General features: G+C 37.5%; 2 protein-coding genes across 2 annotated transcripts; one reads left to right on the top strand and one right to left on the bottom strand.

Annotated features, from left to right (window-relative positions):
* The first annotated feature begins 951 nt into the window (after positions 1-951).
* Positions 952-9,130, top strand: ppm1nb (protein phosphatase, Mg2+/Mn2+ dependent, 1Nb (putative)). Its single transcript, XM_048167009.1, has 6 exons — positions 952-2,345; positions 3,774-4,345; positions 5,406-5,523; positions 5,695-5,809; positions 7,931-7,994; positions 8,132-9,130. The coding sequence occupies exons 1-6, from the start codon at positions 1,934-1,936 to the stop codon at positions 8,156-8,158; spliced, it is 1,308 nt and encodes a 435-aa protein (XP_048022966.1). The 5' UTR covers positions 952-1,933; the 3' UTR covers positions 8,159-9,130.
* Positions 9,131-12,251: 3,121 nt separating this feature from the next.
* On the bottom strand, positions 12,252-18,574 carry kcnk12l (potassium channel, subfamily K, member 12 like). The gene is made up of 3 exons (XM_048167587.1): positions 17,728-18,574; positions 16,595-17,421; positions 12,252-14,598 (listed from the first exon to the last, which is right to left on the bottom strand). Exons 2-3 carry the CDS (start codon positions 16,938-16,940, stop codon positions 13,589-13,591), a joined length of 1,356 nt encoding a protein of 451 aa, XP_048023544.1. The 5' UTR covers positions 16,941-17,421; positions 17,728-18,574; the 3' UTR covers positions 12,252-13,588.
* Between the last annotated feature and the right edge of the window lie 122 nt (positions 18,575-18,696).

Raw genomic sequence — 18,696 nt, 5'->3', positions numbered from 1 at the left:
CTCACCATCTTGGCAAACTCCATGCAGGCTTTCATGTGTCTTCCGTCGGGCCACTCTGCCATAAAGCCCCGACTGGTGGAGGGCTGCAGTGATGGTTGACTTTCTACAACTTTCTCCCATCTCCCGACTGCATCTCTGGAGCTCAGCCACAGTGATCTTTGGGTTCTTCTTTACCTCTCTCACCAAGGCTCTTCTCCCCCGATAGCTCAGTTTGGCCGGACGGCCAGCTCTAGGAAGGGTTCTGGTCGTCCCAAACGTCTTCCATTTAAGGATTATGGAGGCCACTGTGCTCTTAGGAACCTTAAGTGCAGCAGAAATTTTTTTGTAACCTTGGCCAGATCTGTGCCTTGTTCTGTCTCTGAGCTCTTCAGGCAGTTACTTTGACCTCATGATTATCATTTGCTCTGACATGCACTGTGAGCTGTAAGGTCTTATATAGACAGGTGTGTGGCTTTCCTAATCAAGTCCAATCAGTATAATCAAACACAGCTGGACTCAAATGAAGGTGTAGAACCATCTCAAGGATGATCAGAAGAAATGGACAGCACCGGAGTTAAATATATGAGTGTCACAGCAAAGGGTCTGAATACTTAGGACCATGTTATATTTCAGTTTTTCTTTTTTAATAAATCTGCAAAAATGTCAACAATTCTCTGTTTTTCTGTTAATATGGGGTGCTGTGTGTACATTAATGAGGAAAAAAATAAATTTAAATGACTTTAGCAAATGGCTGCAATATAACAAAGAGTGAAAAATGTAAGGGGGTCTGAATACTTTCCGTACCCACTGTATAACATTTTGATTATTAAATTTACTTTATAACCACTACTACTGCTGTTATTGATATTATTATTATTATTACAGTATTATTATTATTATTTCTTCATTGTATGTCATAAGTGCTTGTTGTTTTAAAATATTAAAAATCCCAAAAAAAATCCTTTTTTTTCAGGTTGCTTGACCAGCAGATGAGTCAGTACTACCTGCAGCTAATGCAATGATCGTTCCGCTGTCAAACACTGTTATTCATGAGACGTTTTTGTTTGCGTCATTCCATGGACACACAAGAAGAGTTACAAAGACAAAAATAGTCTGTTATGTAATATTGTGTATGAATTTGTTTTTGATTTACATAATCCACTAATCTGTCCAAATCAACCCTTATTAGAGTCTCTCCAGTTCTTATTTGAATGTGCCATTCATGAACTCTGCTCAAGGCGAACCACGTTCTTTAATATGAATCACTGAATCTACCCCACATAACATTTTTGAAAACAGTTTACTGTCTCTCTCTCTCTCTCTCTCTCTCTCTCTCTCTCTCTCTCTCTTACTGGGCTACTGTGAAAATCTGTTATGCACATTAATCTGTGCCTGTTAGGTAATCCAAAATTATCAAATGTTCAGCACAGATGATTAACAGAGGGAGTTCAAGAGGAGAAGCCAAGGGAGGGAGGGAGAGAAGCACTGAACATGTGAAAGAGAGAGCCACTCTGAAAAGGATTGCATGTTGATGTGTACAACAAGAGGGAGGACACTGTGAGATGATTGGTGTACAGAAATAGCTCAGCCAATCAGAGTGATGACAGGAAAATAACGGGCTCAGACAGAGAGAAAGCTTAGAGAGAGAGAATATCACTGACATACAGAGGAGGAAGGCAACAAAAGTGGATCAAATTGGAAAGAGCAACTATGACTACAGATAGATTAATTCATAGTGAGATGTCTAGCAATGGGTAGAGTGACAGAAGGGAAAATCAACCATTCTGCAGTGGATCATTTAAGGATGCTTGAAGGTGCAGATTCAGCCTCTTGGGAGATAATGCTGTGAAGGCCCTGATCAGCAAGGCTGCACACAGCCAAACCAAAGCCAGCGAGCTACAGCACTGGGTGGAGGCCGTGAACCGATTCAAACGAGTGCGAAAAAAAAGACACCATGAGGACATCCAAGAAAGGAAGCGTGGAAATGCCTGCTTTTGTAAGGCAGCTAGTGAAGGAAACCGAGAAAAGGGTCACCTCCTTTTTTAAAGGGGGGCGAGGGGGAGGTGCAGGGGAGCTGTCCGAAGGCGAAGAGGGAGTAGAGGAGGAAGGGGTCATCCCTAGCCCCTACTTAGATCGACCGGTTCTGGACAAGCACATGCAAGAGGGCTGTGCCTCCTGGGGACTTACCTACGCCCTGGCCAGCATGCAAGGTTGGAGGGCCCACATGGAGGATTTCCACAACTGCTTCCCTCAGCTGGGAGGGGAACTGTCCAATTGGGGCTTCTTCGCAGTGTTTGATGGACACGCAGGCAGCGCGGTGGCCCAACACTGCTCCCGAAACCTGCTTGACCACATCCTAGGCACAGGTAAGTGATAATCTGTCCAACAAAAATGGAAGGACTTCTTGTATCTCTGGTTTATGATAGGTACTGATGTAAGTACACCATCGGTTATTTGAGAGCACAACAAACATAACGAATGAGAGGATTTTGTAGAGAAACAATTTCCATTTGGGTGATATTGTTGATCTCTTTAGAATATATCCTATATATTAAGAAGATCTCCTCAGATTAGATTAATTTGTTGACCTACTGTACATCCAAAGCCGCATCAACATCATTACTTAAGCTATGATCTGACTAGTTACTGTACAACATGTTCCTAATGTAGGAAAAGCAATTAGAAGTCACAAAGGCCCTGTGTACACATATTATTAAGATTTTGGTTGAGACACATACCCGTTTACACCTGGTATTTTAATTCGTCTTTTTTGTCCACTTTCAACCACTTCTGTCCTGATTTCTTCAAGGGGAGGGTCTATGTATGGGTAAATGTGTGGGGGGTTTTTTTCAGATCTTTCAATCTAATGGATGAAATAGACACAAGCAATTTACCTATGAACACGCACGGAGACAACTGAGAAACATACGGGGAGCATCAGCTTTCATTTCTGCTCTGATAGTTACAAGAAGGCTGAGCATTGTGCTTGGTACATTTTCCGTCTTCAAACCAAACTTGGGTCTTCAGCCAACAAAGTTTAAATCCTGTCAGTCTAGGGAACCTTCCCACAATGTTTACATGTTAGGCGGAGAATAGGCGGTCTTTTGTAGCTGTTCTAACACATTCAACCACATTGAACGTCTACAGTACAAAAGAAATCTGGTCAAATGCGTCTTCAACTACCTTTGGAAGTGGTCGAAAGTGGACAAGCTCAAAACGTTTTAGACCCCATTTACACCTTTTATAGCATCGTCCACTTGTGATCCGATTGACCAAAATGCATTTTAAAGATGTTTTATTAAAATTTCGGGAGGAACACGTTCAAATGATCTATCCAATCATCACGTCATTCCAACCAGCAATCAGCAATCAATATGTCTACCCAATCAGCATGAGTGGAGGCCTATATATATATATATATATGTTCCTAGACAGTTTTCAGCATCCCTCCATCACCCCGTCTCCTCATACTCGCCTGGTTACTTTCCTAGCCAGAAATATGGGGGGAGTACTCTGGGTTCAGGCCAAAATACTGTGCTCTGAGCCCTCTCCTTGGACAGCACAGCAAATACGCATACTACTTTACTCTATCTGATTAATTGTAAGTGTGAACTCGTGAAATACCATGTGTAAACAGGGCCAAAATGGCTGCTCCTTGCAATCTTCACTAATGAAGCCTTTAGATTCGTCTTTGTGAACATCCTAGCATGACCTGTTTTAAGTTACCAAAAGTTCTTTCACAGTTAATGGTGGACTAGATTGTGTTGTTTATTTAGTGAGCTTTTTCTTCTCAGGCAAGATCCGAGCAGATGCGGATGTGGAAAGGGTCACTGAAGGCATCAAGGAGGGCTTTTTTTTCATGGACAAGCACCTTCATGCCATGGCCTGCCGTGAGGGTTGGGAACGCGGAGGGACCACTGTCGTTTCCACTGCTATAACCCCGCACCACATCTACTTTGTGAACTGCGGGGACTCTCGAGCTGTCTTGTGCCGTGCGGGGCGGGTGGCCTTCTCAACAGAGGACCATAAGCCCTTCAGCCCTGGCGAGAGGGAGAGGATAGAGAGCGCTGGAGGATCTGTGACTTTGCAGCGCGTGAATGGCTCGTTGGCAGTCTCTCGGGCATTGGGGGACTTCAGTTATAAGGCAGCCGAGTGGCGGCCGGTCACAGAACAGATGGTCTCGCCCGAGCCGGAAGTGTCTGCTGTGGAGCGCTCGCCAGCAGATGAGTTTCTGGTTCTGGCCTGCGATGGTGTGTGGGACACTGTCAGTAATGAAGAGCTCTGTGCCTTCATACACAGCCGACTGCGTGTCTGCACAGATTTGAGAGAGGTCTGTTCCCAGGTCATCGACCTCTGCCTCTATAAGGTTAGTATGAACGGAAGATTTTTAGGCAGTTCACACTGATTTCAATTGTGTGGTTCAACCCAAGTTCGATTTTACCTTACACCCCTGCAGGAGTACTAGTGACAGATGTTTACAATGTTGCTAACATCTTAGGGATGAGAAAATGGCAGCTTCACTGCTTTATTTATGTTTTGTCACATCATAGGATCTTTGCATACATAGACCAACTCTTGCAAAATACATAATTTCATATGCAAACTGCTCTCCAAAGGCTCAGAGGCAAGACGCTTTCATAAATATATATTCAGATATATTTTATACAAATTTTTATTTATTTATATTTATATACATTTTATTTATATACATTATATACAAGTTTTAGTTGCTTAAATTTCCTCATATGTTTATCCATTTGTCATATATATAGCCTACTGTATTTATATTTTCCAAAATCTGTTATAAAAAATAAATTTTGCATTTACCCAAAATGTATTTTAGGATTGGAAACATGAAGTATATTTTATAATATGAAGTCTGAAGTCTGTTGGCTATGGGATGTCCAGCTGACTTCAGCCAGGCTGTTATATTATGTAAGAGAAACACAGAATGACCTTTAGGCTGCAGAAAAGGATGTGTGCCGACCTGAAAATGTCAACATCTTTCTCTCCACAGTAAGCCAGATCTCTGCTTTGTCAGGACTGCACTTTCATCCACCATCTAAAAGTGAGGCTGTATTCAGCTGCTAAGCTGCAACGGGATAAACTACTTTTAGCCTTGGTGTTAGGAGATTACAGCATTCTGCCTAGCATTGTGCCATGTAGGGATAGACAACCGACAACATACCTAAGAAATGAAGGTTAAGGTCTGCATTAGCGCCAACAGTTCCAATCTACTTAATCATCAACATGAGGTAGTTGTGCTTAGAACAAAAGCCTCAAGACTGGCTGATAGTGTCATGCTACTGCCTGCCACATCTAAAGAAACATTAGAGAAAAACAACGCTGCTCAGTTTAGCGATGAAATCGCATAGTGGACACATTGCACATGTAACATTTACGTTTCTTTATGTATTTGCTAACAGGGGAGTCTTGATAACATCAGCATCATTTTAGTCTGTTTCCCTGGCGCCCCCCAGCTGTCACCTGAAGCACTGCACCAGGAGGCTGAGCTGGAGGACTTTCTGGAGTCCAAAGTAGCTGGTAAAACATCTTGATTAAATCTGGCTTCTTTTGATGTTTCTCTTAAGATTTATATGACTTATGTCACAGATGATAATCCTTTTAAATCTTGGATTTATTAAATGTTCTGAATTATCTAGTGTCTGCTTGAGGAATTACTGTAAATCACTGTTATGCATGTTTCTTTGGCAGAGATATTTGAAGAGCTGAGTGCAAGAGGTGATGAGCCTGATCTGCTGTCAGTTCTGACAGTACTGGCTTCAACAGTGATACCTGGACTACCACCAGGGGGTGGCCTACAGAGCAAGTAAGTGTATAATTGTGTCCCAAATGATGCACTATACACTATGCACTTATTCTATGCACTCAACCATCATGTGTATGACTTTTGTAAGGTTATTTTGTCATTCAGCAGCAGAGTCTGATAGTCCCTGCCAATCTGCTACATAAGGAAAGCTGGGACAGTTGAGTGCATGAAGTGTCCGACATTCCACACTTCGTGTTTTCGGTTAATTAAATGCATCATCCAGTTATTTAAAGTGCACCTTTTCTTTTTGGAATTTTCAGTGTGAACACACTACTCGCACTATTTATACTACAAAACGACATAGAATAGTGCATAAGTATGCGAACTGGGATGCATGTGGGATGGTGTGAGAGAAGTGTGAAAACCTATTTCACAGACTGTAACATGCACAGCTTTAGGCAGATACATTATTTTGAAACAGATAAATCACAGTTCCAGGCTTCCAGCAATTTTAAATGCTTTCTAAATGAGATCTACTGTATAAATCACTTGAGAACGCTTTAGAATTCTTTCTCATCTTTCTTCCATTTATATTTTGTTATTATTGTTGTCATTATTAAATTATAATAATTGTAATCTATTTATTATGATTATATTTAATATAATAATTTATTAGTAGTAGTATTAATATTAAATATAAAATAAATAGATCAAATGAATGAGAAAAACTTATATAAATACATATATGCCTTTAATATATATATGTATGTATATATATATATATATATATATATATATATATATATATATATATATATATAGTACAGTCCAAAAGTTTGGAACCACTAAGATTTTTAATGTTTTTAAAAGAAGTTTCGTCTGCTCACCAAGGCTACATTTATTTAATAAAAAATACAGTAAAAAACAGTAATATTGTGAAATATTATTACAATTTAAAATAACTGTGTACTATTTAAATATATTTTACAAAGTAATTTATTCCTGTGATGCAAAGCTGAATTTTCAGCATCGTTACTCCAGTCTTCAGTGTCACATGATCCTTCAGAAATCATTCTAATATGCTGATTTGCTGCTCAATAAACATTTATGATTATTTTCAATGTTGAAAACAGTTGTGTACTTTTTTTTTCAGGATTCCTTGATGAATAGAAAGTTCAAAAGAACAGCATTTATCTGAAATACAAAGCTTCTGTAGCATTATACACTACCGTTCAAAAGTTTGGGGTCAGTAAGAATTTTTATTTTTATTTTTTTGAAAAGAAATTAAAGAAATGGATACTTTTATTCAGCAAGGATGCATTAAATCAATCAAAAGTGGCAGTAAAGACATTTATAATGTTACAAAAGATTAGATTTCAGATAAACACTGTTCTTTTGAACTTTCTATTCATCAAATAATCCTGAAAAAAAATATTGTACACAAATATTTTGTACAATTGTACACATTAAATGTTTCTTGAGCAGCAGATCAGCATATTAGAATGATTTCTGAAGGATCATGTGACACTGAAGACTGGAGTAATGATGCTGAAAATTCAGCTTTGCCATCACAGGAATAAATTACTTTGTGAAATATATTCAAATAGAAAACAGTTATTTTAAATTTTAATATTTCACAATATTACTGTTTTTTACTGTATTTTTAATTAAATAAATGTAGCCTTGGTGAGCAGACGAAACTTCTTTTAAAAACATTAAAAATCTTAGTGGTTCCAAACTTTTGGACTGTACTGTATATATATATATATATATATATATATATATATATATATATATTAAAGGCATATATGTATTTAATATACACTAAATACACAATCATCAATAAAATAATAGATTTTTTTAATAAATTTTGAGTTTATTGCACTTCATCAAACTATTTCATGTATAGTGACTTACACGGTATAGTAACAGATTTGAAAATCATCAGATTATGAGATAAAAACTGCAAGGATGACATATCCACCCTTGTGCTGCAGAGCAATGTCCAGGTACCCCGTGTACACAGCATCTGTTCTCAGATTCAAGTGTCTGCTCAGTGCAGGCGCCTTCACTAGAGCACCATTCAACTCCACAAGTACAGCTCAAATTAAATGTAGGTGTGATGACTGACAAAAGAACGGAGGATTGAACTTTGAAATATAATGTTTTGGACATTTGCAGGCGGAACTGTATAATTTCTGCCTACTATCAGCAGAAAGAGGCACGGCGATCAAGATTATCCCAGGTAAGCTTCTGTGGGGATACAAAACTATTCATTTTATGTTACACTTATATTTATTATTACATATATAATAATAACATGTTAAAACAACTAATGTATGTATGCTAAAGTTAAAATTACTGTCGTTTGTATCTTTTCAGGAACTCAGTCCTACAGGTGCCAATTAAGAGTCCATCTTTTATAAATGCTTAATGGATGTGATAGATTGAGGAAGAAGTAAAGGTTATTAGTTTTCTGTCTTTTAAACTTGTAATAAATGGAAAGGATCTTCTTTTTGGACAGCAACAAAAATTTTACTCTCTTCTTTTTGTATGTTTCCTGAATGACGAAACGTACAAAAAGCAACGCTGTTCCACAATGCAGGACAATAATGACTGTATATAACTTTGACTCTTTAGATTGTGATACGTTCAGTATTTTCCTTACCAAATGTATTCAATGAGTCTTACAATCGACAATACTCAGGTAATGTGTTCAAGCAGTGATGACAAATTTTTGAGATTCTCTTCAGTCTTTGCATTCTAACAGGTTGATTTTTAAATCGATAATAACAGAATATTACATTAGCAACAAGCGCATCAGTGATGTATTAAAGGAATAATTCACCCAAAAATGATTTACTTGCCTTTAGCGCTTACTCGTTTTAGAAGCTTGACAGCATGTGGTCACAATGTAATTTCCGTGTGCGTGTGGTTTTGGATGAAAGGGGAAAAACAACCACATACAAGTTAGGATCTTGTAATGACAGGATTTTCATTTTTATGTAAACTATTCCTTTAAGAATTCAAGGCGAATTAAAAAATTTCTAAGAAACAAATTCTATTAAATAGAATTAGAACATGCACTTTTAAATTTTGGATTATGTACAGGCCCATAATATGGTCAGAGTGCAATTTTTCTGCTCTTGAATAGTTGTTTCCTGTAAAAACTCTACTCTGTTTGCATGATCTGTACTGTGTTGCCTTACTGACCTCTTTGAAATTATGCCAATATATAGTTACTGAGATATTTCCTAATGGCTAGCAGATGAACTGATGCAGTGCTGTATCATGTCTTGTAATGATCTTTGTGCACATTTTACAGATCTTGTGCAATATTTGTGCTAACATAAAGGTTGAGTAATAAAGATAACAAACAGATCGAGTCATTCATGATATTTCTGTTTATTAATGTCTGTCCTACATAACCAGATGGCTTTATGGTAATTATAGTAATACATTTTGTGAGTGTGTGTGGTTGATCTCAGATTTCAGCTCGGGAATAACAACATCAGTAAGCAGTCTTAGAAGAAAAGATTCTATATAGAAACTTAAAGGGTTCTGTCAGCTGCTTAATATATATAGAACCTTTTAGGGGGTTCCCATCATGGGACTATTTTAAGGATTTCTTTTTCTTTTCATTCATTTTTAATTTTAATTAAATTTAACGAATTAAGCAGCTTGTAAACATTCTTTATCACTAAATGAAATACCCTGTTAAACATGAAAGTATTGTGTAATCATTGATTTAAGACATTTCTTAAACAGTTTTGGCATAAAGGGTTCTTAAGAACCCTACAGTTCTATGTAAAACTCCATTGAACCTTTTTTCTAAGAGTCTTCCTGTCATCCTCAGGAGGGCAGTAGAGATTCGCTCCTCATTTAACACACTCTGTGAGACAGTAACACAGCATGACTGTCACTCAGAAACAGATTTTACAAAGCTCTATGAATGACAAGAGGCTGCCGTAACAGATGTAAAAGGCTTAAGTAGCTATTTCATTTGAAACACAAATGTTGATACCAAAATAAATATTCAACAAAGCAGTAATATTTGTGTTTACAATATACAATATCTACAGAATCTATACAGTCTATCTACAAGAAATAATTGAGACGACTTGCTTTATCATTTAAAGGATTAGTTCACTTCAGAATTAAAATTTGCTGATAATTTACTCACCCCCATGTCATCTAAGATGTTCATGTATTTCTTCAGTCTAAAAGAAATGAAGGTTTTTGAGGAAAACATTCCAGGATTTTTCTCCATATAGTGGCCTTCAACATTTTCTGAAAAAATTCATTTAAAAAAAATTATATACTTTTAAACCACAAATGCCCATCTTGCACTAGCTCTACAATGCGCCACGTATTACATAATCACGTTGGAAAGGTTACGCATGACATAGGCGAAAGTACTGAGCAAGTGTTTACAAAGTGAACGTGCAAACACTAAGTAAAATGGCCTTTACAAAAAAGGTAAAACGATTAAATTTCAGATGATTTTGAAGTTGGAGGAGAAAATGAAAGGGAGTTTTTCATCCTACTTCGTAGTACTTCCATATACGTCACACGTCACCTTTCCAATGTGATTACGTGATGCGTGTCGCTTCACAAGGCGAGTGAAAGGTGAGCATTTGTGGTTAAAAAGTATGCTTTTTTTTTAGAAAATGACCAATTGTTTCGCTAGGTAAGACCCTTATTCCTCGGCTGGGATCATGTAGAGCCCTTTGAAGCTACACTGAAACTGCAATTTCAGACCTTCAACTCGTTGTACCCTGTTGAAGTCCACTTAACCCTGACAGCAACATAGTGTGGTCCGTGGGCCGGATCTGGGCCACACTATGTTGCTGTCTGGGTATGGAGAAAAATCCTGGAATGTTTTCCTCAAAAACCATAATTTCTTTTCAACTGATGAAAGAAATAAATTATCAGGAAAATTTGATTCTGAAGTGAACTAATCCTTTAAAGGAAAGATCACATTACATCCATCTTGCTTAAAGGTACACTATGTAACTTTTGGCCCTTTGGTTAAAAAACAAAACTGAATGTTTTGGTTGTGCTTCGGGTCTGTGTGATTGTGTGGATGAATATGAATATCCTACTGCTCATAAAACATTCACTTCAAGGCTTAGAGACATAACCAGTTTAGATGGAAAGGATCTCAAGCTGACTAGCAGAAGACGTTACTGTAGTTATACCCATTAACAGACACAGCACTTAGAGAGCTACATATTGCAATTTATCAGTTCAATAAAATACCTTACTGACCAGTTAAGTAATAAAATCGCCATCTACGTGTCGCTTTTACAAAATGTAAAATCCCAGTTCTCGCCGTCTCCGAAAAGCAAATCCAATGTTGATTCTTGTTTTATTACAAGCTCTGTCACGTTCTCTATTTGCCAGCAGACTCCCCTCTGTTCAGCATTTTTTTTAAATAGATGATTCCCCGGAGGTTTGAAATTTAGCATGCTCCATGCCACTCCCACACCATACAGGTCAAAGAATCCAGAGCAACTTTTCTCTATTTACAGATATGACGAGACACACACAGGCAAGTGATGTATGTAAGCAATTTCCTCCGAAAACCATCCTGCTAGGTCTAACATATAAACACTTGGCTTACCATAATGAATCGGAGTAAGATTGATGGATTGATGATGTACTGACTTATTATTTACATTTTGTTAATTTAAATGTTAACAAAAAAAAAGTTACATCATCTACTTGTACATATTTGTACAGTGTTGGGGAAAGTTACTTTTAAAAGTAATGCATTACAATATTGCGTTACTCCCTAAAAAGTAACTTATTGTGTTACTTAGTTACTTTTTATGGAAAGTAATGCTTTTTCTCACCTGGGCTGGGCTTGCTTGTTTGTTTTTTAATAACAACAAAAAAAAAAAGTTATATTTTTGCCAAATATAAAAGCCTTTTCACACCAAAAGTGAAATGAATAAGCTTCAGGCTGAAATGCAAATTCACGCATGTACAGTAGAGGGCGCCATAAAAAAAAAAAAAAAAAAACATTTCAGCTGATCAGCCATTCTGGATTGAAGAATAGGATGCAGGAGAAGAAAGTTCAACATATTTACTTCAGTAATAAAAAAAAAATGTAAACACAAATGTGATGTTCACAAATGTTAAAATCATTTTTGCTTAATAGTATGGTTGAAATGGATCATCAAAGGTCAGCAAGTGAAATTAAGTACATAAAGTATGTTTGTGTAATTTAATATATTTAATTATTGCAGGTTTGCGTAATATTCTGAGATTGCGTTTAACTTTTTTATTACTTTTGAGTAGGCCTAATACAGAATCGTTTTCTGTTGTTGTTGTTGTTGTTTTTGCAAGTGAGTTGAGTAAATGCCTGCTCACATTTATTCTAAAACAAAGTCTCTGCACTTACTCATGATATCTCTCAACATGGGGACAGGCTGTCATTCAATAAATGGGAAAACAAAGTATCTTGCGTTACTTGTTTGAAAAAGTAACTCAGATATTTTGTTGTAAATTTAAAAGTAATGTGTTACTTTACTAGTTACTTGAAAAAAGTAATCTGATTACATAACTCAAGTTACTTGTAATGCATTACCCCCAACACTGTATTTGTATTCATTTTAGATCATTCGTTTCATTTTTGGCCGTCAGTGTTGATTGTCTCAAGAAACAAATGATCTTTCAACACTGACGGCCGCAAGATAAAAACGATTAAACAATGAATAAAACTGACCATCTCCCTTTGATTCGACACTTGTATTTCTTCCTCCGGGGACTGTCTCTCTGTAAGTGTCGTGGCTTCATCTGCCTGGCTCTTGAAAATCAGTCTGTTTTCGTGAAGAGCAGTTAAAGTATCTCTCCAGAAGAACAGTGTGATTGCTCACCACACCGGCCAATCACTTCAGCATCAAAGTGACACTGAGAAGTGATGTTACCATTAAAATCACATGGTTTGTTTATAATGATTTAAAAAATATTGAAAGCCGTCTCCTCTTAAGAACGAAGCCATTCATAAATGCTAATATTCACCATCCTTGTGATCTACAGAGGTAATTGGCTATTTTAATTTAATATAATTTGCTGTTTGTCTGTACTGTATATTACAAGTGTAAATGTACAATTTACCTCTTTAATTGCATGCAATAAATACTAAACCTCTGATAACTTAATCCCCAGTGAACAGAAAGGAATCAGGGTTGGGAATTATTCAGAACTGAAAAATTGTCTGTCCTTTAGTCAGTGAGCGTGAATTATAATTGAATTATCCAAAATTCCACAGGAAGTTGAATTGGAATTTGATTTTAAATGACAGAAAGAAGAATTTTATTGAATTGGAGTTCAAACAAATTCAACTTAGCAAATTAATTTTGGGAAATGGTACTCAGTACTTTTACTAAATATGCTGAAATATATACATTAAATACCTTTTGATTACAATATAGATGGCATTTAAAAAAAATTATCTATCTATCTATATTTCGAAGATGAACGGAAGTCTTATGTGGTTGAAAAAACATTCGACTAGATTAATCCTCATCATCTCGTGGGAGACATAAGGCCGTTGCAATGACATGAGGGTGAGTAAATAACAGAATTTTTATTTTTGGGTGAACTAAGCCTTGAAGAAACCTAAACTATGCTTTTGTAGTTAAAAAATAGTCATATAAATTAACATTATCAATTTCTTTGAATCATTTGAATTACAATTTTGAATTTTAAAGCCATTCTCAATTCAGTTCTGAATGGTACTCAACCCTGAACTGAAAGTCTTGATTAAATCCTTTATATCTTTATATACAATTAATGTGCAATATCCAACATCATCTTTGTATAACCAAGCTACCTGTCGACACTTGTCTCCTGAAGGCGGTTATTCATGATGGCAAATGCGCCCACTCCACCGGAGAAGCCGTTCTGGCGAACATGGCTCTGTCTTGGATTACCGTGAGCGGTCTCTGAGAGTTGCTTCTGTAGAATGGCCAAAGAAACCTTGTTGGCCATAAAGTCATTGACTGAGATCATTTCTCCAGACAGTCTGCGCCCTGTCAGATAACCTCCATCTGGTCCTAAGCCAGCATCAGTCTCACTATCACAAACTGTTTCCACTGATGCATTAGTGAAGCGCTTTCCCGATGCTTCGTTAGCTGGTGCAGGATGCACGGCATTGCGTTTTTGAGCCCTCTGCCGAGAATTTCCCGGCGGAGGGTGGTGGTTGTGCCGCTGGTTGGGAAGACGTGGGAAGCAGCAGCAACAGCAGGCCCGACCTCGCCGCCTATACGGACGGCCACGGCAGGGACACTGAGCCTTGTTGCAGTCCAGTTTGCCGAGGATCCAGTTGAGCGTCTGCTTGATGATGATGGAAATGACATTAAACAGGGAATAAATGCAACACACACCCATGAGGATGAAGAGGCAGTTCCCAAGACGGTAGGCCTCCTGAGCTTTATAACTTTCCCGTTGGCTGCTCACTACATCCCCGAAGCCAATGGTGCTGAAGGCCACAAAGCAGAAGTACAAGGACTCAAAGTAGTCCCAGTCCTCCATGGCAGAGTACAACGCAGAGGCGCAGCATGCAATCAGCAGGGCTGCGATGCCCAGAATGAGCATTACGTAGTAGACCGATGGTTTCCAGCCTTCCAGACTGTCATCCTCGCTCCTGGCCTCCTCTCCTCCCACGCCGGAGCGGCGCAGTTGCCGCTCGTGACACCAGCGCATGATGTAGGCCAACATCGTGATGATGCGCTCCAGGAAGAGGTTGAAGAAGAGGATTGTTGCTGCACAGCCAAGGAGTCCATAGAATATTAAAAAGATCTTACCCGCAACGGTGACGGGTGTGGTCATGCCAAAGCCTGGAGGGAAATAGGAAACAGAAAGTATTTTGCTGATGTATTTTTTAAAAATTTATTTGGATTTGTGTAAAAAAAAAAAAAAAAAGGATAGCGCACAAAAAAAGTGTCATCATTAAAGAGTTAGTTCACCCAAAACTGAAAATTCTGTCATCAATTAATCATGTCGTTCCACACCCGTAAGACCTCCGTTCATCTTCGGAACACAAATTAAGATATTTTTGATCAAATTCGATGGCTCAGTGAGGCCTCCATTGACAGCAAGATAATTAACACTTTCATTGCCCAGAAAGCTACTAAAGACATATTTGAAACAGTTCATGTGACTACAGTGGTTCAACCTTAATGTTATGAAGTGACAAGAATACTTTTTGTGTGCCAAAAAAACAAAATAAGGACTTTATTCAACAATATCTAATGATGGTTGATTTCAAAACGCTGCCTCAAAGTTTGAAGCTTTACAAATCTTTTGTTTTTCAAATCAGTGGTTCGGAGCGTGTATCAAACTGCCAAAGTTACGCCCCTCAGTGAAATTTCGAAACGCTTATAACGGAACGAAGCCTCGTTTACTGAAATCATGTGACTTTCATGCTCAAAACCACTGTTTCGAAACAAAAGATTTGTAAAGCTTAGAAGCTTCATGAAGCAGTGTTTTGAAATCACCCATCACTAGATATTGTTGAATAAAGTCGTTATTTTGATTTTTGGCGCACAAAAAGTATTCTCATCGCTTAATAACATTAAGGTTGAATCGCTGTAGTCACATGAACTGTTTTAAATATGTCTTTAGTAGCTTTCTGTGCATCTGAAAGTGTAAATTATCTTGCTGACAATGCAGGCCTCACTGAGCCATCGGATTTTATCAAAAATATCTTAATTTGTGTTCTGAAGATGAACTAAGCTCTTACGGGTGTGGACCGACATGAGGGTGAATAATTAATGACAGAATTTTCATTTTTGGGTGAACTAACCTTTTAAGTCCTCCTCATGTCACTCCAATCCACTATCGGTTTTATGTATTCTGTGGGACACAGTGTAAAAAACGTTTGTTTTTGTTTTGTTTTGTTTTGTTTTTCATACAATGATAGCAGACAGTCATTAGAGGCTGTCAAGCTCCAAAACTGACCCAAAAAAACACACCATATGGCACTATATTTCAAGTCTTATTTATGCTTGCAGACATTCAATTTGAATATCAGAAGAACAGCAACAGCCATTTACATTTGACATCAATCACATCAAACCAGGCAAGGACATATCTTGAGGTGGCAAGTTTGAAAGATTTCAAAGTTACAGCAAAGGGCAAAGCCAAGTTAGTATTGCAAATGTGTCTTTGTGTATTGCTTTTTTTTTACTTTTGTTTTATGTAAAGGAGCAGCTTGGATGTAAAAAAATGAAAATGATATGGGTTCAGAACTGCAAGGGCAAGTGACGACAGATTTTGCTTTTCATTATTACACCTTCAATGATGAGCATGGTAAAAATATATTGAAAACCTTATTAAATAAGTAAACAACGTTGATTTGGTCAGTGGATCTATTTATAATATACATTTTTGTATTCCAGTAGCTAGTGTTTAGGTAATTTTGCTAGTGTGTTAAAATATTTTATTAGTAATTAGTAATTTTATTAGTTTTTGTTTTCATTTATTTAGATTTAATTATTTTAGTACTTAAACATGAAACAAAAATTGTTACCTTGGCAGCTAGTTGAAATAAAATAATATTTTAATTTATTTCAGCTTTAAACAGTTATAACCATGCCAGTAGCTCAAACAGTTAGACATGGTGCTAACAATACTATGGTTATGGGTTCAATTCCCAGGGAATGCATGAAGTAATAAAAATGTAAATAATAATTTTAACGTAATTCGCTTTAGATAAAAGTGTCTGCCAAATGCGTAAATGTAAATTATGATTTCTGTAAATTAATTCTCTTTTTGGGAAACTGATTTGCTGATATGAAAATCTGAACACAAAGATGACATATATGAACTCACCAATAGTGGAGATCACTGTACCAACAAAGTAGAAGGCCCCTGAGAAATCCCAGCGGGGCCTAAGTTTGTCCACACGGATCCCAGCCACAAAGGCCTCCTCATATTGCCTTAGCAGGACCTCCAGTGATTTGAGGTTTATGCTGTTTTGCTCTGTGAAGTTGGCCAACTGTTCCTCCCAGCGCTTGTGAGCCTGCAGCTCTGAGGGATGCTCGAGAGCGGAGAACACCACCGCCCCACACAGCAGGTAGAGGAGGATGAGGGCTGCCAACAAGCCAAAACGGGCATTGTCTTCATTCAGGTGCAGTGGGAGGCAACAGCTGTTGCTGACATCTCTTCCACGTGGCATGACTTGATCACCAGCAGGAAATTACAAGAACAGGCAAACATGCACAGCCACTAACACAGACACACGAAAAATCTTTCTCACACACTCACTTTCAAAACACACACATAAACGTCACCACAATGGGCTTTAGTCACATGAAAACCATATGTTGCTCTTGTTTGCAGATACAGTTCAAAAATGAAGGACAAGCGTGTACTGGACAAAGTTCTTCATGTCCATTAACATTCTGCTGGATTCATAACCGCATCACTTTCTCCAGTGGCACTGAGACAGAGACCATCGTAAAAAGCAGGGTTATCAGGTAAAATGACACATGGTTCAGGAAATAAGACCTCAAGATACACCTTTTGGGTTAGCAGGTAACAGTAGGCAGGCAAGCGCAAGATTGTTATCATTCCCCATCTCGCTATCCAAGTATAGCTGGTGCCGCACCAGTCAGTAATAATGTTGTGGTCTTGATGTGAAATCATTCTTGAGACAGCTGGGAAAAAAACACATATTGAAAGGTATTAGAAGGAAATTCATTTAAGCTGCAAGTGTAGGCTATAAGATTACTCCTGGCTATTTAAAAAAAAAAATTAAAAAAAAAAAAAAAAACACTACAGAATAGAACATTATACCCATATTCTAAATGTTTTGGACTTTAAAGGCCTCTATTAAGACTAAAATTATTCAAATTAATTGGATGAATGATTATCAGCAACACACATGGTTGCAATTATTAGGAAATTTCAGTAACAAGTGATCATGAATAACTTTTAAAGTAGTGAAATTAAAGGTTACCTACCTTATGTTATAGATATTTGATGAAGAGCACCGTTGGTGTCACCACAGTCCTTCAAACAATCTCACTGTGTTATTGGAGCGAGTTAAAAGAATCGAAAGTGGTGGAAACGTTAAGCTAAACTTGAAAGGCGCCGTTTATTCGTGGCAAGTGTGAATCCTTGGCAGTGCGTGATTGAATGATGCAGCTGAGGAGTAGTGACAAAAAAGGGAAGAAGGGAGAGAGAGAGAGAGAGAGAGAGAGAGAGAGAGAGAGAGAGAGAGAGAGAGAGAGAGAGAGAGAGAGAGACGTCAAAAGGTAATGAGCTGAGCAGCCTATCTAGGTATCAGCTGTGGGGATTTTATTCATTCCACTGAGAATCCTTTAAATCCTAAAAAGATTCTTTGACTGATTCCTTCGGTGGTCTTTTCTTCATTATACATCATTACGCCAGTAGGAGGCAGTCTTTTGGTGTGTTATGAATCACTAAATCACTCACTCAACCGATTCTTGACTGAATCAAGTCTTATCTTTTATTCACGTGTCTACTAAAAGAGTCTACTGAGGTTAAGCAATAGGCATATAAGCGTTTTTTACACACGTCTACACATTTTCCCTATTTTTTTAAAAGTTTTTTCAAGCTATAGGAAAAAGACAACAAAAGAAGCCTACTATTCGTTCAGTAGTTCGAACCAATGAATCACCATTCCCCGTGCTAAATTGTAACGAGATTCAAATGAGAGAGATTTTAGTTAAAGAAAAATATGAGTACGAAAGTAAACGAAAATGAATGATTTGTTCATTTAAAAGATTTGTTCATTCACAAAAGAAACACAGGATCGGAACACGCTTGGTGTAGGCTACAGTAGACGTGTCGATATTCGGTAATACGATAGCACGATAACACAATATTGTTACCGTGGGCACCTCAAAATACCGTGAATTATTATTTATTACGAATTATTCGAATTTTTATATTACATTTTAAGAATA

This window comes from Megalobrama amblycephala, linkage group LG18, assembly GCF_018812025.1.
Source record: "Megalobrama amblycephala isolate DHTTF-2021 linkage group LG18, ASM1881202v1, whole genome shotgun sequence".
In the NCBI taxonomy this organism is placed as follows: Eukaryota; Metazoa; Chordata; class Actinopteri; order Cypriniformes; family Xenocyprididae; genus Megalobrama; species Megalobrama amblycephala.
This window is presented reverse-complemented; position numbering and strand designations above follow the sequence as displayed.